We start from the raw sequence: 24504 nt of genomic DNA, 5'->3' as shown, positions 1-24504 counted from the left end.
TTCGGTCTTTAGCTCTGCGCTCAAAGTAAAGATGGTGCTCAGCCCTCTCTTGTCGGGGTGCGGGGGGGGTCCTTCCTGGTTTACCAGTCTCTTCAGGATTTGCCCTTTTCCAGTTTTACTGAAATGTCTCCTGGTGCTCTGGTGGGCGCTTTGGCATCTGGAGTTAAGCCGCGCCTGGCCTGCAATTCAGCCAGACCGCCCCGCACATGCAGAGACCCACAGGGACATTACTCGGTTCTGACTGTAAGTCCCACGTGGAATGAGAGCTATGCTGGTCCTGGAAGGTTTCCCGACATCACGGGAACAACGCGCCAGCCTGTCAGAAAACAGCGCGTCAGATAACCATCGCAGGAATCCACGTAATATTTCAGACAGAAGCAGACTTTTAAAATGTGTGTTTAATTTAATCATTCAACTAGTTCTGAGCATCTTTCTCTAAAAATGTTTCTCTAGTACCAAACGTGAACAAGAAGTGGCAGAGCTGAAGAAGGCTCTTGAGGAAGAAACTAAGAACCACGAGGCTCAGATCCAGGACATGAGGCAGAGACATGCGACGGCCCTGGAGGAGCTCTCGGAGCAGCTGGAACAGGCCAAGAGGGTAGGGACGCCAGCCGTCAGCCCGTGCACCCCGCCGGCGGCGGGTAGGGAACTGAGAGCCCCTCGGTGGCTGCTCCAGAAGCACACTGCTTGCCTGCAGGAGTCTTGTGCCCCTGATTTGGTTTTATTTTTTGAGAACGCGATAGATCAGCTGTGGTCCCGAGTCACATGTTCCTCTCCAGGTCTCCTTTCGCTGGTGTCTTCTTTCTCCCGATGACTCAGCTCAAAACCTTGAACAGTTGGAAGTCCTCCCGCACATCTGCTGCCCGGGAGTCCCCAGGCCCTGCGGAGAGCACCTCCTAGTGTTCCTGACACTCCCCCACCTCCTCCCGTGCTGGCCTCTGGCCTGTCACCGGGCACCACACATGTGGTTGCCACACGTTCACCGCTCCCTCTTGGGTATCTCACACGCAGTCTTCCTGTCTTGATAAAACTTCGCTTCACTCACCCTTGACTCAAACCATCCTCCTGGCAGACTGGTCTCGTCACTTCCCACAGTCATCCCTCCGTCGTGCTTCTCACTCTGACGTCCCCGTCTTTCTCTGCCTGTCCACACGCCCCCTTTGACTCATGCAGCGACAGTGTTAACACTTACTGACGTTCACCCAACCGCGTGTCGGTCCCTGCGCCCAGTGCTCCATGGGCATTGCCTTCTTTACCCTTTTACTTGTTTTAAGCTTTAGCTCCTTGTTAAAAAAATGTTCACACCGACAAAGCTTGTTTTATGTGAAGGATGACAAGAATGAATGCTGAGTGTGTCGCCCCCAGGCTGTGCTGACAAGGACGAGGCACACAGTGCAGGCCCCATCTGTCCCTGCCGCCCTGCGCAGTGGGTACAGGTGTGTGCCGTCCGGAGCCGTCTTCACACCCAGAACAGCAGTCTCTGGCTGCAGACCCTCTGTTGGCTCTGCTCCCCAGAATCTGGAGCAGTGTCTTCTGTGGTGTGTGAGAAACCCACAAGCAAACCGTCTCTTCCTCTTCTCTTAGTTCAAAGCCAACCTGGAGAAGAACAAGCAGGGCCTGGAGACAGACAACAAGGAGCTGGCGTGCGAGGTCAAGGTGCTGCAGCAGGTCAAGGCCGAGTCCGAGCACAAGAGGAAGAAGCTGGACGCACAGGTGCAGGAGCTCCACGCCAAGGTCTCGGAGGGAGACAGACTCAGGGTTGAACTGGCCGAGAAAGCGAACAAGTTACAGGTAGGCCTGGGAGACCCTGACCGGACGTATGTAGCCCACAGCACCAGCGGGGTGGAGGGGACTGGTGCCCAGGGAACTTGTGCTGCCCAGGCAGGCATCAGGCCCCTCGTGCTTGCCTGCCCACCTCTGCTCACAGCGCCCCCAGGCGAGTCCGGTGGGTGAGGGTGTGAGGCTCAGACTTCAGGTCTGGGCTGCGCCTGGCAGTTTGCAGAGCTAGCGCTGAGGGCAGCCAGGCCCTGCTGAGTCCAGAGCCCTCCCCCACTGCTGCCAAGTCTGCAGGCCTGGGGCTCTCTGAAGGATGCTGCTAAAAGGAGGGGGAAAAAATGTCATTAACTTGAATCACACATGTAGATACACGTGTGCCTTCCCTGTGCTCACGGGACTAAAGGACAAGCTAGAACGAAGGGCATCTAAGACCCACCATCCCCCCCAGAAACACAGAAGGGCTCACACCACGGGCTCTTCAGAGGGGATATTCTAGAGCTCTCGCTAAAGATGAAAAAGAAAATGTTTTTATCACATGACTCATAAAATCCGACCATAAGAGATAGCTAAATATTCACAATAAGTATGTAATACCATAGTTTTAAGCTTAAAAGAATCCTGGATGGTGAACATTAGCATTTAAGCTTCTATGAATTGCTAATAAAGTTTTCAAGTTCTCAAAGGATATGAATTTTACTTGCCCCCACCCCACCCCTAAGCATATGGTTAATGCATCTTAGTGTGAAAAAGGATTAAAATAAACACCTGCTGACTTCAGAGCCTCCTCACATAGGGCAGCAGTCACTCTTAGAAGAGATTTGGTGTAATTCTTGTCTCTTCACAATAAAGAGATAGCAAACCAGAGTTAGGAGAAGGCCCCTCCACGCGGGCTCTGCCATCAGGACCCTCGCCGCCCTTGCGGTGGGTAGACAACGTTAGGCTGTCCGTGACGGCTGGTGTAGGGCCTGCGTCCTTGGCGCTGACGGGGGCAGCAGCGTCCCAGTGGTGAGTCCCCTTAGCTGAGGTTGGCAGTTTCAGCTTCACCCCCTCCTCCCACCGATATGCTCTGTTCGTGTGCATTTAGGGTACAGAACCACTGCTCTTTTCCATCTGCCTATCGTTGAATTGAATCTAACCTTTTACTCTTTCTTGCAGAATGAATTGGATAACGTCTCGACTCTTCTAGAAGAAGCAGAGAAGAAGGGTATTAAGTTTGCTAAGGATGCAGCTAGTCTTGAGTCCCAGCTCCAGGACACACAGGTATCCTGCGGGGCGTGAGGGCCTGTAATCGTAGCTCTACTGTTTCTGTGATCTGTAAGCTGGCGAAACATGTAGGCCCAGAATTGCCTTTTTAATCACCACTTTCTGGTTTTCTGCTGTGCTTTTATCTTCAGCCATCTTGCACTGTAAGCAGCCCTGATACTCAGGAACTCTCCTCTGAGCTCACATCCCAGGGCCCCCAGCTCCTGTGTCTGGCGGGCGCCGCCCGGGTGCGGTTCACCAGGTGGTGGTCCTGTTTCCCACACACGTATTGCTGGCTATTTTAAATAAGATGGTTTTGTTATGGTTGAAGTGTCAGTACGCTGACCTAAGAGAAACAGGAAGGGACTCCAGAAGCGATAAGATGCAGGGGGTGCAGGACTGGGAGGCTGACGGGGCCCTGGCCCGTCCCCTGGGGGTACCGCTGCCACTGCTTGTGAATGAGTTTAAAGCGACGTTGTATTAAGGGTGCTGCTGAAAATGACAGTGTTTTAGAGTCACTTGTCACTGGGTATCTCTCATACACCAGGGCTCTGTTTTGCATGGCATAAATTTTTTTCAACAGAAGCATTTTGGTTTTGGTGATATTGTAACCTAAGCACTGACCTGTTATAAAAATAAACAGGAGCTTCTTCAGGAGGAGACACGCCAAAAACTGAACCTGAGCAGTCGGATCCGGCAGCTGGAGGAGGAGAAGAACAGCCTTCAGGAGCAGCAGGAGGAAGAGGAGGAGGCCAGGAAGAACCTGGAGAAGCAGGTGTTGGCCCTGCAGGCCCAGGTGCGTGCGTCCTCTTGGGACGCTGTGTGGCCTCGATGTGTGTGTAGCAGCGAATGTCCCTACTCTGCCAGGCGGTTCCAGCTCCATTTGGGACAGTTAATTGGGTCTTACACTAAATGAAGCCCATTACGTGTGTTTTTTGTTTTTGTCTTTTGACCCAACCAAATGCTGATCCTATGCTGGTTATAACGTTGGGAGCATTTAAAATAAAGACCCCAGGGCTGTGTCAGTTCTGCAGGGTTTCCTTCCACTTACCATTTTCTGGACGATTGGCTAAGAAATTTGTAGTTGAAGATTCATTTGCTCAAAATCTCATAGTACTGATTTCTACTAGTCTCACAAAATATTGGAAACAAGTTTGATCTTTATTCCTCAAGCATGAAATCCAGTTGAGTTCTTTAATACTGCTCTTTTCTCTACATGAAACTTAGTTGACTGACACCAAGAAGAAAGTAGATGATGACTCGGGGACCATTGAAAGTTTGGAAGAAGCCAAGAAGAAGCTCCTGAAAGACGTGGAGGCGCTGAGCCAGCGCCTGGAGGAGAAGGCTCTGGCCTACGACAAGCTGGAGAAGACCAAGACACGCCTGCAGCAGGAGCTCGACGACCTGCTGGTGGACCTGGACCACCAGCGCCAGATCGTCTCCAACCTGGAGAAGAAGCAGAAGAAGTTCGATCAGGTGGGTGCCCGACGCTCCCGACTCCCGGGCGCCGGGCCAGCGCCACACAGGCTTCCCTGGCAGAGCCCTCCCTTCTGTCCTTTGGATTAAAATCATCTTTTCTTATTTAGAAGTAGTGTATGCTTATAGCAGAACTGGGAAGAGGAGAAAAGCAAATAGAAGGAAATAGGAGAGCACCCACAATCTCGTGGGGCTGTTTTTGTTGTTGTTGTTAACTTTGTCTTTTTTTTTTTCTTTTTTTGAATTGAAGCATAGTCTGTGTACAGTGTTGTCAGTTCCTGGCATACAGCATCATGGTTCAGTCATACGTGCACATACATGTATTCGTTTTCATAGTCTTTTTCATGAAAGGTTCCTGCAAGATACTAGCTACAGTTCCCCGTGCTGCAGAGTAAAAACTTGTCGTACCTCTGTTTTATGTATTGTAGTTAGTGTCTGCAAACCCCGAACGTCGTGGGGATATTCTTAGCAGTAAGGCACGTAGCAAGTGAGAAGAGTTAATGTTGCTTCTCAATCGGTTTTTCTGTTTCCCCAACGCCATCCGTGCAGCTTTTAGCGGAAGAGAAAAACATCTCTGCCCGCTACGCAGAAGAGCGAGACCGGGCCGAGGCAGAGGCCAGAGAGAAGGAAACCAAAGCCCTGTCCCTGGCCCGCGCGCTCGAGGAGGCCCTGGAGGCCAGGGAGGAGTCTGAGAGGCAGAGCAAGCAGCTGCGGGCGGACATGGAGGACCTGATGAGCTCCAAGGATGACGTGGGCAAGAATGTGAGTGTCCCCAGAGGCCCGTCCCTCCGAGGGGGCAGGCGACACAGTGGGAGGAGCTGTCCCGGTTCCCTGCGCCGGAGCCAGCTGGGGAAGTTCTAGCAACTTCCCTGGCTCTCCCAGCCCCCCCGGGCAGAGGCTCTTTAAACAAAGTTCTCCGTCCCTGAGCCACAGTGGTCATCTGTGGTCCCCCCAGATTGAGGGCCGTGAGGTCCACCTCCTGCCCAGAGTGGGGAACCTGGAGGAGCTGGGTGGGGACCCCTAATCCTGCCGCTGCACGCACCTTCCCACGGAGCTGCGGTGATCTCTGCACCCCACGCCTCTCCCTTAGTGTAGGTGTTGAGGGCAGGGCTGGGCCGCGAGCCCAGGCCTGGGGGTCAAAACAGGTTCGGGGCTTGACTCTCCACCAGCTCCCATTCTGACCAGAGCTGCTTTAACCCCTCAGTGTCCTCAGTGTCCTCTTCTGTCAAGTGGACATGAAACTTGCCTGTTTCCTGATGCTTTAGCATTATGAAGCTTGCAGATGTGCTTTGAAAGGTCAAATCTTACCTTCCTGCTGGGTCTCCCACCACCTGTTGCCCTGGGGAGCAGCCCCACGGACCAGAAGAGGCCACCAAGAATAGACATGGCCAGGATTACATAGTAAAACATACAGAATTCCACAGTTGATTCCATGTTCTTGTTCCATATTAGTTTTCTCTAGAACAGTCAACAGTCACGCATTCATTCTGTAAACGCTTCCTTTGTGCCCGTGGAGCACCAGGCTCAGGTCCTCCTCACTCATGAGTCTTCTCCTGCCCTGTGAGAACTGACCTGGCTGTGAGCCCCGAAAGGACACATTAGCGCCTGCGCAGGCCGGCCCGAGGGTTGTCTCCAGGGTCAGAGGGGACGTGAGGGGAGGCAGCCCACACAGCACTTGGCACAGGGAGCTAGGTCAGTGCTCGTGGCGGGATCTTTGCCCAGAGCCTCCTCTTGTACCCTGCCTCATGGGCCTAACACACCATGATATTTTAGACTTTCCACAAGATGATCTTTCCCGCAGCAAGAAGGGATGTACTGTGGTACCTGTCAAAGACAGCAGGTTGGTGGCCAGTCAACAGGCAGGTTCCCCAACACCACGCTCTTTTTACTGTTCATCGGCTTTTAAGAGCTCTGTTTTAAGGTCATGTGAGAACAGGTGGTTGACCGCAGGGCACGCGTGAATGCAGGTACAGGACTGGGTTCAGATGCACACTCTGAAATGGGGACCAGGGCCACTGGAGGGGCGGAGGGTGCGCATGGTGTTGGCGAGCTGGCCCACGTGCCACGGGGGCCCGGGGGCAGGGAAACAGGAACTGCTGTCCTTACTTGTTCCTCTGCCGAGGGTCAGCTCCTTCCTATGCTTCCTCTGGTCTAGGTTCATGAACTTGAAAAATCCAAACGGGCCCTAGAGCAGCAGGTGGAGGAAATGAGGACCCAGCTGGAAGAGCTGGAAGATGAACTTCAGGCTACTGAAGATGCCAAGCTTCGCCTGGAGGTCAACATGCAGGCCATGAAGGCTCAGTTTGAGAGGGACCTGCAAACCAGAGACGAGCAGAACGAGGAGAAGAAGCGGCTGCTGGTCAAGCAGGTAGGTCGGAGGCGGTGTGGCCCCAGGAACAGGAACTTGTTTGTCTCGAGCCTGGTTTGGGGTTAATATCCTGTTTGTTCATGTTAGAACATACTAGCTGGAGTAGATTTAATTCATTTGGTCATTTGATAACTTTATTCTTTAAAATGTGATGTAACTGGTTCTGTTCGTATTTCTCTGTTAACGTCATTGCTGCTAACTAGCCAGGGTATCAGTGGGAAAGCCCTCAGTGGCATCTCCAAGGATAGGCAGTCAGGTTCAAGTTCTGTGGGTCTTCAGGGTATTCTGAAGTTCAGATCACATGCCTTCATTAAACACTCTTTAAAAGGAAAAAACTCCAGGTATTTGCTTTCTTTATTTAAAAAAGTTGCTTGGGCACTTACAATTTGTATTCTTTCCTGAGCATATGTCAAACTTCTAATTTAAAAGCTTACTTTAAAAACTAATTGTGGATATTTTAACAGTCCCTTGGAGTTCATGGTATTAAGTCTTGGATCTGGGATGTATGTAATTTTACTTTGTTATTCTTATTCCACTATTCTATTAGTCACTTACTGCTAGATAACAAACTGCCTCAAACTTTGTAGCTTAAGACAACACTTGTTAAGTCAGTTTCTGTGAGTCAGCAATTCTGAACTGACTTATCGGGGTGGGTCATCTGAAGGCTGGAGGACCTGCGTGGTGCTGGCCCGAGACCTCTGCTCCTTGCCACGTGGGCCCCTGCTCAGGTGCTGGAGTGTCCCTGGAGGAACTTCCCCAAGAGCTATCTCATGTCTTCCAGTTCTGTTGCATCACCTAGACCATGAGCTTGAGAGCAGGGCCCTGCCGTTTTCTGTACCCTCGCAGTAGTCAGTGGAGATGGTTTGTACCAGGTGGGGCTGTTGAAAGATCTCTCTACAAATTCAGCTGCGGTGGTTATCTGTTACTCACTGCTCAGTAGCAGAGAGCGCCTCTCCAGTGAGTGACCCAAGCCCTCATGTGACGACAGGCTGCCTGTGCTCTGTGTGAGGACCCTGGGGTCTAACCAGACACAACCGATACTGTCCACTAGGTGCGGGAGCTCGAGGCAGAGCTGGAGGACGAGCGGAAGCAGCGGGCGCTTGCTGTTGCTTCAAAGAAGAAAATGGAAATAGACCTGAAGGACCTGGAAGCTCAAATCGAGGCCGCAAACAAAGCTAGGGATGAAGTGATCAAGCAGCTCCGCAAACTCCAGGTGAGCACGGCCAGCCGGCAGCCTTCGACAGCCGGTGTCACCTGGCCCGCGGAGGTCCAGCACGACGTGGCCCATGAGGCCGGGAGAGGAGCTGTGGGCAGCAGCCAGCCTGCCGTCCGGCCAGCAGGCCCCGCGTCACCACTGCATGGAGCACAGTGCAGCTGTCACCCTTGGTTGTGGGTAGGGGCCACCAGCCATAAAGATGGCACATGTGTACCACCAGGGTCCGCAAGACGTGCTTGGCCCCACTGATCTAGTCTTGGCCTGAGCTGAGCTGGAGTCAACAGGGGGCGCGTCCTCCAGGGGACATGCCCTTGGGGCTCTGAACAGTCTCTGGCGCTTAACTAAACTCACAGCCACTGAGGCACCGAGAGGAAGGTGGCGTGGACTTCCTTCCCTCCGCTAGTGCTAGAGCTTTAGTGACCCCTTTCCTCTGCCTCGGTCATGACTTTTGCTACTCAGTTGTCACTATCACAGTAACAAGAAGTGATTTCTGTAACAACTCACAGTGTTGATAGGATGTGATGGGCCCTCTCACATAAATAGGCACAACTTCTCTGGAGGGAGGTTAGGACAAAACTTCTAAAGAATATTTCCATTCCTTTGACTTTGGTGATTCCGCCTCTTGTGAATTTATTCTAACAAAATATAAAGATGAGAAGACATATTTGTATACAAAGATCACAGTGAAGCGTTATTGATGGTGGCAGAAAAGGAAACAACCTAAATGTCAGCAGACTGCCAGCCACTCACATGATGGGGTCTGTGTGCCGGGACAGCAGGGCTCCAGTGAGTGCACGGCAGTTTAGTCAGTAGGACACACACGTGTGTGGACTTGTGTATACAGACATGTAGATGCACGTACTTAGAAAGTTTGGAAGGAAAAGTCATCTCTGGATAATTGGTTTATGAGTAACTTATTTGCTTCCTTATATTTTTTTAAAAAGCTAAATACAAAGGTTTTTATTTTAACCCACTAATTATAGAGAATATAAGTCACATTACTAGGACTTTATTTAACAACTTTATTGAGACATAATTCACATGTCATACGATTTACCCATTTAGTATTTGTTGTTTTTTAGTATATTCGTAGGGTTGTGCAAGCATCACCCACCATCTGATTTGGACATTTTGTTTCCCTCTAAAACTCTGCACACTTGAGCTGTCCCTCCACACCATCTCTGCCACATCCAGCGCTGACCAGCCAGTAATCGTTCTGTCTCCGTAGCTTTCCATGTGTTGGACATGTCATACACGTGGAATCCTACAGTGGGCAGCTTTTTGTTCCTGGCTCCCTTCACTTAACATATGTTTTCCAGGTTCATCCACGTTGTAGCATAAGTACTTCGTTCCTTTTTTATCACCAAATAATATTGTATTGTTTGGATATACTGTATTTTTATTAATCCATTTCATCAGTTGACATTTGGGTTATTTCGACCCTTTGGCTACTAGGAATATTGCTGCTATGAACATTCATGTATATTTGTGTGGATATGTGTTTTCAGTTTTCTTGGGTATATAGAAGTGGAATCCCTGGGTTATATGGTATTTCTGTTTAACTTTGAGGAACTGCCCAATCTTTCCTCAGTGACTGCACCATTTTGCATTTCTGCCAGCTACGTGTGAGGGTTCCAGTTTCTCTACATCCTCACCAGTGCTTGCTGTTGTCCATCTTTTAATTACAGCCGTCCCAGTGGGGGTGAAGTGGTATCTCACTGTGACTGTGACTTGCATTTCCCTAAGGACGAACGATGGTGGCCATCTTTTCATGTGCCCAGTGGCCGTTACCACACATGGGAAAAAATGTTTTTCAGTCCTCTGCCAGTCTTCTTGAGTTGTCTTTAATGACTGAGTTGTAACGTTTCTGTGTATACTCTGGATGTTTCACAGGAGTTATACAGTTTCCAAATAATTTTCTTTCATTCTCTAGATTATCTGTTCACTCACTCAATGGTATTGTTTGTTGGAGTCTAGTTCATTTTTTCTTTTGTTTCTTGTGTTTTTGTTATCTATGAAACTACTGCCTAATCCAAGGTCCTGAAGATTTATTCCTTTGTTTTCACTTAAGAGTTTTATACTTTTAGCTCTCTTTCTAAATCCATCTTGAGTTAATTTTTGTCATGTGGTTTGATACATAAACCCAATTTTGTTCTTTTTGGATGTGGATATCCAGTTATCCCAGCATCATTTGTTAAAAAGACTATTCTTACCCCCATTGAATTGTCCTGGCATGCTTGTCAAAAATCAGCTGACCATGATTTTATTTTTAGACTCTCAGTTCTCTTCCATTGACCTATATGTCTGTCCTTGTGCCAGTACCACACAGTCGTGATTACTGGAGCTCTGTAAGTTCTGCAGTTGGGAAGTGTGACTTCTCCAACTTTGTTCTTTTTCATGACTGTTTAGCTATTCTGGGTTCCTTACAATTCCACTTAGGATCAACTTGTCAATTTCTGCCCCCACCCCCCCCCACCCAAAAAAGGCCAGCTTGGATTTTTATTGTGTTGAGTTGGTTGATCAATTTGGAGATTACTGCCATCTTAACAGTATTCATTTTTCCAGTCCATGAACATGGCTATCATTATATTTATTTAGCTATTCTTTAATTTTTTATGATGTTTTGTTTTATAGTTCTTGGTGTACACATCTTATACTTCTTGAGCTAAATTTTATCCTCTTCGATGCTAGTGTAACTGCTTTGTTGATATTTGGAATGTTTATAGTTAGTATACAGAAATATAATGGACTTTTGTACAGTCATCCCTTGGTGTCCATGGGTGATTGAATCCAGGACCACCCCACCACCACCACCCGTGGATACCAAAATCCTTGGATGCTAAACTTCCCTTATATAAAATGGTATAGTATCTGCATATAACCTACGTACATCCTCCTGTATACTTTACGTCATCTCTAGATTACTTATAATACTAATACAATGTAAATGATATATAAATAGTTGCCCGTGTGGCAAATTCAAGTTTTATTTTTGGAAATTTCTGGGAATTTTTTTTTCCCTGAATATTTTTGATCCACTGTTGGTTGAAAACAACAGATGGGGAACCCACAGATACAGAGGGCTGACTGTATATTGATCTCAGCTGCAACTTCACTGAACTTGTTTATTAGTTCTAATGGTTTTTAGTGGATTCCTTAAGGTTTTCTGTATACAAGGCCATATCATCTGCAATTGGACCTGGTTTTATTTCTTCTTCTCCAATCTGGATGTCCTTTTTCTTGGTCTTGGCCTAGATGCTTTGAGTAGACTCTCTGTTACAATGTTAAACGCAAGTGGCAAGGTCAGATGTCCCCATCTCACTGCTGATCCTGGGGGGGAAGTCTTTGACTGTTCAGTATGATATTAGCTGTCTGCTGTTCATTGATGCCCTTTATCAGAGTTGAGGAATCTGCTTCAGCTTACTGAGGGTTTTTATATTGAAAGGGTGTTAGATTTTGTCAAATGTTTCTTCTACATTTGAGATGATCATATGGTTATATTAATTCATTTTGGGATATCAAACCAATCTTGGGCTCCTCAGATAAATCCCACTTGTATGGTGGGATATAATAGTATATAAATATACACAGTGTATTACAACTCAGTTTTGATGGATTCAATTGGTTACTGTTTCGTTGAGGATTTTTGCATCTATATTCATGAGAGATATTGGTCTGAATGTTATCTTATGATATTTGTCACTTCCATTAGCTATATATTTACAATAAATGCATATTTTATAATCCGGAAAAAATATCGTATGTTTAAAAACTAAGAATGAACTCTACCCCAAAACCTTTTTCCTATTGAATCTCAGGCTCAGATGAAGGACTACCAGCGTGAATTAGAAGAAGCTCGTGCATCCCGGGATGAGATTTTTGCTCAGTCCAAAGAGAGTGAAAAGAAACTGAAGAGTCTAGAAGCAGAAATCCTTCAATTGCAGGAGGTTTGTTTACTTATTCATCTATTTGTTCAACAAATATTTGCCCATAAAATTTTTCTAAGATCAAATAAGTATATTTTAGTACCTCTGTAGCCTCAATTTCTCATTGCTTCAGTTCAGCAAGCAAACTGGTCACACTTTGATACTGCTCTGCCTGGCAAAGACAGAGAAGTCGATTAGTAATTTCTTAAATCTAATTGCAATTTGTGGCACATTTAAAATGCCTGGAGCAAGGTGGCAGTGGCCTAGAGGTGCTGCCAGATTTCATGTTTGAGGAAACTGTTAACAGCCAGAGCTTAAATCACAGTCTGAGCTTGTTTAGGAACTTGCCTCGTCTGAGCGAGCCCGCCGCCACGCCGAGCAGGAGAGGGACGAGCTGGCAGATGAGATCGCCAACAGCGCCTCTGGCAAGTGAGTCTCCGGCAGCGGGTGGGAAGGAGCGGGCGTCTCGGGTGCCCGTGGCCCACCCCCGCGAGGCACGCCCACTACACTGAGCCGGCCGTGGTGGTCGTCTGCCATCTAGGAGTCGGCGTTTGGTCTGCTCATTTGTTCAAAGTCTGGGAAGATGAGCATGAGCTGCAGAGCTCCAGGTGGCCTGCACCACCCAGGCAGGTCACACCTCCCAGGGCCAGTCACGCCCGCAGCAGGCATGAAAGAAATACACTCAGAACGCACCGGTTTCCATGGGGTGGACAGCCTTGCAGCACAAGTCCTCACTTTCAAATTCACTAGATTTGACGAGGAGATTCCTTAGACTTACCTTCCTCTGAATGCATTTTTCATTAAAAGCCATTTTTTCCCCTATTAAGAGGTTGCTTTCTCCATGTAATTACTGTACTGAGGATTCATCATGGTCATTTTCTAGCATGCCATGAGGAGGAGTTGGCATTTTATCTCAAGGCATTGGAAAACCAGTAGTTCAAGCCAGGGATACCAGGATCTTTTTGCACTTTTATCACTGACACTGGCTGCCATCTGTGGAGATGAGGCAGGACACGGTGGGTTGGCGGGTGGGTGTAGGGGAAAGAGAAAAATCAAGAATGCTGCTCGGTTCCTAGCAGCAGGCTGGGCAGAGGTGCCCTCCGCAAGTTGCCCCATGTCATGCAGCCCAGTTTTGAGCTGTCTCCTCCCGGCCCCGGCAGGTCCGCACTGCTGGATGAAAAGCGGCGTCTGGAGGCCCGAATCGCGCAGCTGGAGGAGGAGCTGGAGGAGGAGCAGAGCAACATGGAGCTGCTCAATGACCGCTTCCGCAAGACCACGCTGCAGGTGGGCGCGCGCCGGCGGCCCCGGAGCAGGGGGTGGGGGGCTGTGCACCCACCCCCACCCCCCCAGCACCAGTAACCCGACTCCGCTCCCCAGGTGGACACGCTGAACACAGAGCTGGCGGCCGAGCGCAGTGCCGCCCAGAAGAGCGACAACGCACGCCAGCAGCTGGAGCGGCAGAACAAGGAGCTGAAGGCCAAGCTGCAGGAGCTGGAGGGCGCTGTCAAGTCCAAGTTCAAGGCTACCATCTCGGCCCTGGAAGCCAAGATTGGCCAGCTGGAGGAGCAGCTTGAGCAGGAAGCCAAGTAAGAGCTTTTTGCTGCCATAAACCAAAGAGAGGTTTTTACTGCATCTCTGCTACCAGACCAGGTCTGGGGCTCAACCTGTGAGTCAGAGATGACAAGGACACACGTAATCAGAGACTAGTTGGTGTGAGCCCTCAGGGAAGGCTGGACTCGCCTGTCCGCTCTTCCTGGACTCAGCTGAGGGCTAGTCAGCTGTGCCTCATGATTTTCTGGTGCCACAGTTTACATCTACCCAAAGTCCGTTACCCAAGTTGGTGGCATCACGTGAAATGCTGCAATTTGTTGGCAGAGAAAAATGCAATGTGACAAAAATAAAAGCTCTTCTGCTCCCATAGGAAGGGATTGCTTAACAATTTCCATTCTGTTGTAGTAAACATTCTGAAATTTATGAGGACTTGCACAATGCAATTTTCAGCAGACATTACTAAGCTGTTAGAGTCGCGTCACAGACTACCAGAGCTAGAGCTGACCTCCAGCTTCACCCTCTTGTTGGGGAGCTCGGGGCCCGGCAGTGACATCCTCCCAGCCCAGCATCCCGGACTTCCCACTGCGCTCAAAACAACTCAGGGTTTGTTTGCTGTTAGTTGTAATTAACATGGCTTGCCCTTTCCGCTGACTCCATCCCTGTCCACTTTTGCATAACATTTGTGAAGGAGCAAGAGAACTTTTCTGTTTTCAATGGAGCTCTCCAGACAAGTTACCTCTCCATGTGGGAGAGTGGAGGCTAGTCTAGAAACATGGTGATTTGTGTGGCTCCTAACTAAAATGTGGGGGCTGCGGGGTGGTTCCGGTGTTAGCTGCTCTGTCTAGCATCTTAGTAGGTTGTCAGTAAATTTTACATTGAAATGATCTCTTAATAAATTCTGTTTTGTTTTCCAGGCTAAAAAGTTAGGTGATTAGAGTAACCAACTAAGGATTTGCCTTCAAAAAGTCTACACTCAGTACAAGTGGCATTTGATCTTTGAAAAATCACTAAAGTGATTAATACCTGTGTGGGAAAATAGTACATTTTCTCTACCTGTCAGCGTTAGAATACATTAAAGGCAATCTGTAGCTTGACCAGAAGGGAGAAGTTTCTGGGCCACGCTGGCCATGATGACATTCTGGATACAGAAGTCCTGGAAAGCACTCAAACACGTATCATTTCCCAGAGAAAAAAAGACTTAACAATGCGTTCCCCATTCAGACTGTCACTTCAAGAACCGTGAGAACTAACTAACATCCTGGTGACTTCCGTAGGGAAAGAGCAGCCGCCAACAAACTAGTGCGTCGCACTGAGAAGAAGCTGAAGGAAATCTTCATGCAGGTTGAAGACGAGCGTCGACACGCGGACCAGTACAAAGAGCAGGTGAGGGACGGGGCGGGCAGGCTGAGCGCGGCTTCCGCCTTAGATGCCGTCGCCAGGAGACAGGCAGCACCGGCCAACTGTTGCCATGTGACCAGGTGAATTAGGAAGAGCTATTTGAATGTTTCAACAAATCAACAAATCTTCCTTGTTCCTGCCAGGCGCTCCCGGGTGCTAGGGATACAGGGGTGATTAGGACACAGCCCGCCGCCCCTCAAGCCCTCCCAAGTGCCCCCGAGACACAGAGGAGGGGTGGGCGAGAGCAGGTCCCAGGGCTGTGTGAGGTCTGAACTGAGTCTTAGTTAGCATCTGAGTTTCTTCCACCAGTATGGACGCTTCATGAGCGCAAATTTCTGCCTGTTTCACGCACTGTCATCTCTTGAATGCTTGACTAGTCCCTGGGTACAGTGGGCAGTCGCTGAATACTGGCTGGGAAGAGAAATGCATGTAGGACCCAAGTGGCCTTCCTCATCTGTGTCCAGGCACCTGTTTTCTCAGTATCAAGGGCCTGTTCTGCTAGGACTTCGGACTGTGGTCAGCTCTGCATTGGCTCCAGCCTGGAGGGCTGTGCTTTCCTGCTGGCTTTCCTGAGACCTGCCGCCGGGGGTGGAGCTGAGGATCCACTGCCTTTGGCCCAGACACCCCCCTTTTTCTCCCCTGCTCCAGTCAGACACCCAGCCTTCCTTACGACCCCCACACTCAGGGCCTAGCAACCCGAGGGCAGTTCTGGGTGGGCATGAGCTGGGCCTGAAGGGCACTGGCCACTCTCCGTATGGCTCAGGAGTGAGTGATCCAGGGGGCAGGCTGAGTCCTCACGTCAGGTCTTCCAGAGTGGCTTTGTACTTGAATCAAAATATAATGTTGACATACCCATTTGAAAGGAGGTGTTCAATGAATGTACCATCTCCTGGGGTTGGAGGCCGTCCACGTGCGTTTTGTGAGAATAGCAGTCCCCTTTCACAATCCCATAGGTCGCTCGTGCGAAGATTCTACGCTGTCATTTTTCCACAGAAAAATCAAGGCTGGAGATAGGGTTTTCAAGTTTTTTTTAAATATTTCCTTTAGCATAATTTGCTGTGTAGACACTGGCTTTGCTGAGAATGGCAGGCTGATGAGAAGGCCTCCTTCCATCCAGGCCCCCATCTGGGGAGTGTGTCAGTGCACACTCGTGTGTACCTGCATGTGCTCACGCGGCTGAGCTGGGCAGGGATCTGAGATCACACTCAGGACGCTGCGATGCCAAATTTGGATTCCCCAGTTTGGAATGACTTGGTTCGTGTAACTCCCCCAGATGGAGAAGGCCAACGCCAGGATGAAGCAGCTCAAACGGCAGCTAGAGGAGGCAGAAGAAGAAGCCACACGTGCCAATGCGTCTCGGCGCAAACTCCAGCGGGAACTGGATGACGCCACCGAGGCCAACGAGGGCCTGAGCCGCGAGGTCAGCACCCTGAAGAACCGGCTGAGGTGAGTGAGCACGGAGGCCCAGAGCTTGCCGACAGCCACGTCTGTGGTTTCCTTAGGTCCACGTACCGCTCCTGGTTCTTGCTCGTTCACCCACTCGGGATCTCTGACCATTAGCAGTCCTTGAGCAGAAGTGGGGGGCACTGGCTTTCACTGGTGGCTGTAGGAGTACACGGTGCCAGGCCTGAGCACCTGGCCAGAGGTGTGCCATGTCCCTGTCCCTTCTGAGGAGGGGTCCCAGCCTCCAACCCTCCTCCCATCTCCCCACACTGGGTTTGACGTGCACCGGGGAGTGGGCGGAACACAGGGATCCAAGGCTAAACCTGCCCGGGCCCTGCTTTTGTACAGCCAGTGAGCTAAGAATGGTGCTGACATTCATAAAGGTTGGAAGAAAACAAGAATGTGCAGTGGGGACCTTAAGTGTCCCACAAAGCCTATGTAGAGAATTTAACCTCCACCCTTTAGAGACAGGCCAGCCCGGGGTTAGCAGGTCAGAGCTTTCCTCCCTGTGTCACCGGCGGCAGCAAGCCGAGTCCAGCCACCCCCCAGCTCTCCAGGAGCCTCCTGCGCGGCGTCGCTGCCTCAGCCAGGGTAACGCTCCGCAGGCAGGTAGCAGGGTTGGGGGGAAGCACAGACCTGTTCCTGATCGTCTGCACCCCAGCTATGTGTCCTGAGGAAGGCGTGGAAGTTTTGAGTCATCAAGTGGTTGAACAGCCGGCCCCGTGTTCTTGGGGACGAGCCCACACCTGCCTGCTTTGCTCTCTCCAGGCGAGGTGGCCCCATCAGCTTCTCCAGCCGATCCGGCCGGCGCCAGCTGCACATTGAGGGCGCGTCCCTGGAGCTGTCAGACGACGACACAGAAAGTAAGACCAGTGATGTCAACGAGACGCAGCCGCCCCAGTCAGAGTAGGTCCACGGAGGCCGGGGGAGGCGCTACAGCGGGACACGCAGGAACTCACCCGGCGCCACTGCCTCGGGGCCTCCTGCGGATCCGGGGACCTGGCGGACGGCGGATTCCTTCCTGAGAGCAACTGTGTCTTAAGGCCTTGCCGCCCACACATACTGTATCCTGCTTCAGGCTTAGGTACAATTGCTCCCCTTTTTATATATATATACGTACACTGAACACACACATAGTAAACAGACCGTCTCATCATTGCATCTGTTTTCCACATATCCATCAAGAGACCATTTTCTAATACAAATTAAGAAAAGAACCTTTTTCAGATGAACTCCAGACCCGCTGCCAGTCGCTGGGTTGTGGGCAGCCCCGCGGTTGCTGCCCAGTCGCTCTGCATGCTCTGTCGTCCGGACAGCTACCTTAGTTCTGTGTGCACGTGGCCCCTGCCGCCACGTCAGCCACATCGAGTCTCTTAGAACATTGTGGAACCTAAACTGCACTTGCAGCTCTCATCTCCTTCAGATAACGATCAACACTATTTTGGTGAGCAAACTGTGAAAGGGGCTTGGAGAGACTGGCGTGGGGGGTGGATCAGGGGAAGCTGCATCCATCTCCCTCAAGTCGCGGTGTTCCCGAACCTCTTCACGTAAACTGTCCTTGGCCAGGGCCGGTCTGTGCATAGAAAGGACAGTGGCCGCGATGCCGCTGGGGCGGCGGGGCGTAGCTGTCACCTTGACTTCTGGATGGCCTCCTGAGGCTGCTTCCAGAGTGAGCAGCTACTGCGGGCGCCCTCCCCCACCACCACCCCCCCCCCGCCGCCGAAGTCAGGGGTAATCTCCCTCCCCGCCAGGCTCTCATGCTGACCTTGCAAATTCAGCCGCTGCTTTGAGCCCAAAATGGGAATATTGGTTTTGTGTCCGAGACTTGTTCCACGTTTGTCGGCGAGGTTGACAGAACCTCGAGAACAGGTGCCACCTGCCTGAATGTTGAGATGCCAGTGGGTGTGACTCCTTCATTTCTCCTTTCTCTCCCCTTGGGACAGTGTTACAGTGAACATTTAGCATTCTGTTTTGGGTTGGTAGTTAATCAAACTGACATTACAGAAAGTGCCTTAGACACTACAGTACTAAGACAATGTTAAATATATTATTTGCCTCTGTAACAATTTAATGTATTAAGTTTTAACTGTGCTTCATATCATGTACCTCTCTAGTCCAAGTGGTATTACAAACATTCAGTGACAATGAATCAGTGTTAATTATAAATCCTTGATCCTCTGCAACGTGCTTGAAAACACAAACCTTTTGGGTTAAAAGCTTTAACATCTGTTAGGAAGAATTTGTCATGTGGGTTTGGAATCTTTGATTTTCCCCCTTTATGAATTGTACTGGCTGTTGACCACCAGACACCTGACTGCAAATATCTTTTCTTGTATTCCCATATTTCTAGACAATGATTTTTGTAAGACAATAAATTTATTCATTATAGATATTTACGCCTGCTCTGTTTACTTGGAGGAAAAAGCACCCGTTGAGAATAAACAGACCTCAATAAACAAGAATAATCATGTGAACGTGAAATCTGTTTTCTCACCTTCTGTTCTTGATTTCCTACCTGTGAGCTCATCGGAGGTTGGATGCTACATAGACATAAAATGCTGCCAGCCAGGCCTGCTTTTTCTGAGGGCACTGCATGCCCAGAAACTGTCAGGTGACGGGCTGCTGCTTTGGACAGTCTCAGCTACAGGGGCCTCAACGCGCAGCTGCATCCGGCAGGAAAGGGCCGCTGGGGCTGGAGACCCAACTGTTAATGGAGAAGGAGCCATCCAGGGTGCAGGACAAAGCCGTGAGGGTTTCGGTCACCAACAAATGAAGCTCATCCCTGGGTTAGAGTATTTTAAGAGGTCCAAGAAGTTGCAGGTTACATTTACAGGCAGGATGCACACTGAAAATGCTTCGGGAGGACTCAGTGGTGAGCTCCAAGGGCAGCTGCGGGCTGGTAAGGATAGGCTGGAGGGAAATCCGAGAGGTACACACACACACACACACACACACACACAGAAGGCTGGGGGTGTTCCAGGATACGCCAGGTGCGGCTGTTCAGGTGGGCTGAAGTATATTCCCAGGCTGCGTGGCAGTTGTGGGAGGTGAGAAATGGGCACAGGTGCTCCCTTCCCTCTGTGTCATGACCACGGGAGGAAAAGGGTGAGTTGCACTTACCGGGTCTTGTGTGTTCTCACCCTTGCATTCAGTATCTTGATCCAGAGGTTTGTGGAAGCCAGAGGCTTGTTTTTCTCAAAAAGAATCCTGCCCTGCTGGGGAAGGAAGCGAGGGCTCCCTGCCCTGCCGGGTGACCGAGCAGAGTCATCCTTGGGGGAATTAAGAACTGCAGGTTCCCCCAGATTCCATCCCAGCACTGGCCTAGTGAGGCAAGTACTGTACTTCCTAGAATCTTCATAGTTCTAATTGGCACATTTTTAATGGTTTACATAATAAAGGTTTAACCGGTGTTAATGTCAGTTTCCCAACTACTCCGCCTATCAGGAGAAACAGTCCAATTCCTGATTCCACAAAGATGCTAACTAGAAGGGACCGTTCTTCACTAAACAAGCCACCACCTCGTGGTCTAAGTGGTCTGTAAAGCCTCAGCTGGGCATTTAAAGCAGGACAGCAGGTGGGAGCTGGGGTCTGAGCACATGTGTCAGACTCAAAGCAGCTGGCCAGCTCTCACCCCGCAGGAGTGGGGGCCATCGTGGGGAGGGGTTCAGGCAAGATATGGGAAAGCCTTATCCTTCTTTGGAGATGAAGTTTAGATGAACTCTGCTGGGGTTTTAACTCGGAGCCGTCACACACACCAAATGCTCTGCCCGCCCCTGCCACAGGGCTGCTGCTCTTTTCAGTGCAGACAGACATTCTAAAGAATTCTTTAAAATTCCTTTGGCAGGGATAACACCTATTCCCAGCTTGACTGTCCTGGGTATTCTGACACATTTCCTTTCTGTCACCACCTTCCCCATCCCTGGAAGCCCCAACTAAGGTAAAATGAGCTGGAAGACCAAATTCTTAAAACCAGCCTTCCCCATGGCTCTGGGTACAACTGCCCCACGGCTCCTTCCTCCTTCAGGAATGTTGCCGATGTTGCTATAACAACCAGGTCTGTATCAAGACTGGGGAAGAAAAGAGCTGACAGTTGTCAGACTCAAGGAACCACACCACTTCCTGCCCTACTCCCTTAGAAAAAAAAAAAATCCAGTCACAACAGGCCATAGGTTGGAGTCTAGGAAGTGGAGAGGATGGCTCCCCTCCGCCTCGTTCAGGCAGGTCTGAGCGAAGCCTGTGGCTGAGACCAGAGGGGAGTCCCCATCCATAAGGGCTGCCCAGTCACTCCGGAAGGGACAGCACCTGCACCAAGAGCTTTCCCAAGCCCTGAGCGTTTGCTAGGACGCTGTGTCCCGGGCCAGCTGTCAGGACCGGCCAGGCAGTCCACTTCCTCGTGTAGCCACCTGTCGTTTGGGAATCTAGCAAATTATGTGAAGTGTCTCATACAATTCTTGTCAGAAATCTCATCAAACTACGGGTAAGAGTATGCCGACGCGATGATGCCAGTCTCCAAGGACGATGCTACCTGTCCCTGCAGGGCCTGTGCACCATATGCAGAAAGTGTGACCACCCTTCAACCCTTACCGAGACCACAAATTCGGTTGTGACTCATCACAGCAGTGAGGTCTGTTTATTTTTTCAAAGTAACCCAATAATGGACTCCATCCCCACTAACTGGATGTCATGAAGCCTTATTCAAGATGTAACGTGACATAATCAGACTATTAAACACCAGGTCTGACTGACACCCAAGCAGAGCACTGCCTCCTTCAAAGGACCACACCGCACAGAGGCTAAGATGCCCCTGTTCTCAAGTGTAAACGCGTGTGCCTCACAATCACCGTCGGGAGGTGGCAGCTGTGATGTGGTCCTCACTGCCTGACCACTGGTAAGGGCAGCAGAGCCCAGCGTCAGAGCCTGTAGAATGGGTACCAGCAGCTTAGAAGGAATTCCGGAGCCAACCACGGAACATGCGTTTCAGACGTGCCGCATCGCCCGTGCTCAGCGCGGCGCAGGGGGCAACGTGGGGAAACACGGACAAGGACCGCTCTGGGTCAAAGCACGGTTCAGAATGTCAAAATCACAACGTGAAGTTTCAGGACTCTCTCACACTCCTTTTTGTATATGAATTAAGTGTGATATGAAATTGTATAAAGAAGCCTAGAAGAACTCATAAAGTCTTAAATAAGCGTTCTCATAGTTCTAATTGGCACGTTTTTAATGGTTTACACCATTAAAGGTGTGTTTAATAATTGCTGGTGTTTAAGATTCTAGGAAGTACAGTACTCGCCTCACTAGGCCAGTGCTGGGATGGAATCGGGGGGAGTCTGCATTTCTTAATTCCCCCAAGGATGACTCGGCTGGGTCACCTAGCAGGGCAGGGAGCCCCGCTTCGTGCTACTGTCCCATCCCGCCACCAGCAGACCTTACATCAGTGCTGCCGAGGCTGTGAGTTCCACCACCGTGGGGCAGCATCCCCAAAGTGAAGCATTCTTTATCACACTGTTACTACATTGCTTATCACACTTAGACTGATTCAAGACTGACAGAGGATACTTCAGTGACACCAGTATGTGTAACTGTACCTAGTCCCCTAAATTCTAGGTGACGGTAGGATTTGCTGGTGGGTGTTGGGGGGGGGCAGTTAAAACAATCACTTTTTCTTTTTAAACCAAAAACCAGTTTTTCACAGCTCCATCTACTGACAGGGAACAGGGCTGTGAGCCTCACACAGGGATAACCGTTTATCCACATGTGTCCCAGAAAACCTCTGGCCCAGTCCTGCCAGCCCAGCCCCTCATCCCGGGCCTCTCCCGGCAAATCATGACCCAGGCAGGATCTCTATTTTTAAACTGGGGCACCAAACTTGATACCTGGTTAGAAAACACCCCACAGGTAAACAAGTGAAACTTCTGCTCAGCTTCCCTTGGTGAAGACTTTGGAGCTGGCAGGGAATGCTAACAACTCCTGCGGGTAGAGACGGACAGCACGATAAAACAAGACTCCACATCATAGCCTCACGGGGTACAAGCCCCGCCCGGTCCCCCCGCACCAGCTCTGTAAGCTTAGCTCTATTTTCAAACTTGCCTCTTCACGTGCGCTATCTTATAAAGGACGTATGTCACGCTAATATTTACTGGAGATGATTGTTTTTCATTAAAGTTTAAAAAGGGCTACTGTAATTCCCATGTATCATATTTTTAACAGTCATGGGACCAGTTTTTAAGTAAGATGCTCTAAGTCATAGGAAGATGATTTACAAAGATGCCTTCTGCCCCTAGTCCCACTTTTAGGAAAGACTCAAATAATACAGCTGTATTTTTAAGGCAGCTAATGTTCTCAATTTGTTTCAACCTTTGGGGCAAATAAAGAGAAAAACAACCTGTGAAGTAAAAGTCAGAATGTAGAAAAGGCTTATCTTAGCACTTTCTAGGCAAACCGTGCAAACAATTGACAGCCTGGACCCATCCTTCCTTCAGGCCTTGTTCCCACCAGAGGCTCGGCCGGCTCTTCTCAGTTGCAGCCAAGCAGGAGGCATCTGGCTGCTCCCTAAAGCCACTGCTCCACCCCAAGTCACATTCCCTTCCCCAGAGGTGCCAACTTCCACCTGGGCTCTCAGGAGATGCTAACGGCGTCTCCAGGACAGCTTCGGAGAGAAGCAGAGTCAATACACTGACCAGGCACAGCGCTGGACAAGCCACAGTCCTCCTGCTGCAAAGGCTGTGCCGCCCGCACCCTCACCACTTCCCATCGTTCAAAATCAGCTCACCTCCTGAGGCACGAGACAGAGGCAAGGCCGGCGAGGCCTGGAGTTTGGGAAGGTGGTGAGGACAGCAGAAAATAACACTGAGCTCCTTTCCTAACCTGGCTTTTCCATGAACCAGCCGTGTGAGCTCCCGCCAGGCACCTCGACTCCAGGCCCACATTCCCCTCGGCTAACCGCGGCAAAACCAGCCCACCCCACTCTCAGGTCAAGGTCACCTCACCTAGTCCTCTCATGCCTCACTTGTGGTTCAACATCCCCGCTGTGGCTTCTGGCTCTTCCTGGGGGCAGGGGGCACAGCTTCTGGCCACTCGGCTGACAGCAAGTGGAGCACTGGCTCCTTCTTACTTACGCAGGACCTTGCAGGAGCAAGGGATGGGAAGGGTGGTGAGATGAAAACACCTGGAGACAAGCTGTCCTTCGCCACATGGAAGATCAGCCCCCTCCACGCAGGGGAGACCACTATGTGGACCCAGCTTGGGGATGGCTCATGCCTGAAGGTTTCAGTGAGAGCCGGGCAAACCTGGCAGTCGGGCAGCCTGTGGACAGGAACCCACTCAGAGGCAGGTGGCTAAGGGAGGATCTTTAGCTGGACAGGCAAACTGTACACATTACCTGTCAAGCCAGGTAGCAAACGGTCTATCTGCACAAGGACAAAGCAGCGTCTTAAACCAGATACAGACGGTCACCGACTTAACAATGGTTTGACTTACGGTTTTTTTGACTTCACCGTGGTGCAAAAGTGATACACATTCAATAGAAACGATACTTTGAATTTTAAGTTTTAATCTCTTCCCAGGCTAGCAATAGGCGGTAGTACAGTCCCCCTCAGTGCTGGGCAGGGCAGCTCCGGGTCAGCCACGCGACTACTGACAGCCGTTCTGCACCCAGATGACCATTCCGCTCTCCACTTTCAGTCCAGTATTCAATCCACTACATGAGACAATCAACACTTTTTTTTATCAAACACGCTTTGGTGTGAGATGATTTTGCCCAACTGTAGACAAATGGAAGCATTCCCAGCACGTTTAAGGTAGACAAGGCTAAGCTGTGATGTTCAACAGGTTAGGTGTAACAAACTCATTTTCAATTTAAGGTATTTGCAATTTACAATGAATGAGTTTATCAGGACGTAATCCCATAGTAAGCAGGGGAAGCTCTGTAATCCACACAGAAAGCTCAGAGAGGCCGGAAGGAGTCAACCAGCTTCCTCACAGGGTCTGCTGCAGCTATAAAAAAAAACAAAAATACATGGGCGTCTCCTCCCCAGAGTAAATCCAGCAGCAGACTGCTGCACTTTCATGGACCTGGCCCGGCTCTCCTGGACCCAGAGCAGTCGGGACAG

At 50.1% G+C, this 24504-nt stretch overlaps 1 protein-coding gene and 1 long non-coding RNA gene across 2 annotated transcripts in view; one reads left to right on the top strand and one right to left on the bottom strand.

The window, feature by feature from the left end:
- Positions 1-18858, top strand: part of MYH10 (myosin heavy chain 10) — a 119206-nt gene extending 100348 nt beyond the window's left edge. Inside the window, 15 exon segments of the mRNA XM_032498764.1 lie at positions 454-598; positions 1585-1791; positions 2932-3036; positions 3662-3814; positions 4246-4494; positions 5044-5256; positions 6650-6862; positions 7914-8075; positions 11897-12025; positions 12345-12433; positions 13165-13288; positions 13382-13590; positions 14830-14938; positions 16227-16399; positions 17165-18858. Of these exon segments, the coding sequence (XP_032354655.1) occupies positions 454-598; positions 1585-1791; positions 2932-3036; positions 3662-3814; positions 4246-4494; positions 5044-5256; positions 6650-6862; positions 7914-8075; positions 11897-12025; positions 12345-12433; positions 13165-13288; positions 13382-13590; positions 14830-14938; positions 16227-16399; positions 17165-17306 (2422 nt within the window). The 3' untranslated portion in view covers positions 17307-18858.
- LOC116669318 lies at positions 14765-17169 on the bottom strand. Its single transcript, XR_004326685.1, has 2 exons — positions 17033-17169; positions 14765-16556 (listed from the first exon to the last, which is right to left on the bottom strand). It is a non-coding gene; the product is annotated as an uncharacterized LOC116669318 (long non-coding RNA).
- Positions 18859-24504: the final 5646 nt, after the last annotated feature.

Source organism: Camelus ferus, chromosome 16 (genome assembly GCF_009834535.1).
Source record: "Camelus ferus isolate YT-003-E chromosome 16, BCGSAC_Cfer_1.0, whole genome shotgun sequence".
In the NCBI taxonomy this organism is placed as follows: domain Eukaryota; kingdom Metazoa; phylum Chordata; class Mammalia; order Artiodactyla; family Camelidae; genus Camelus; species Camelus ferus.
This window is presented reverse-complemented; position numbering and strand designations above follow the sequence as displayed.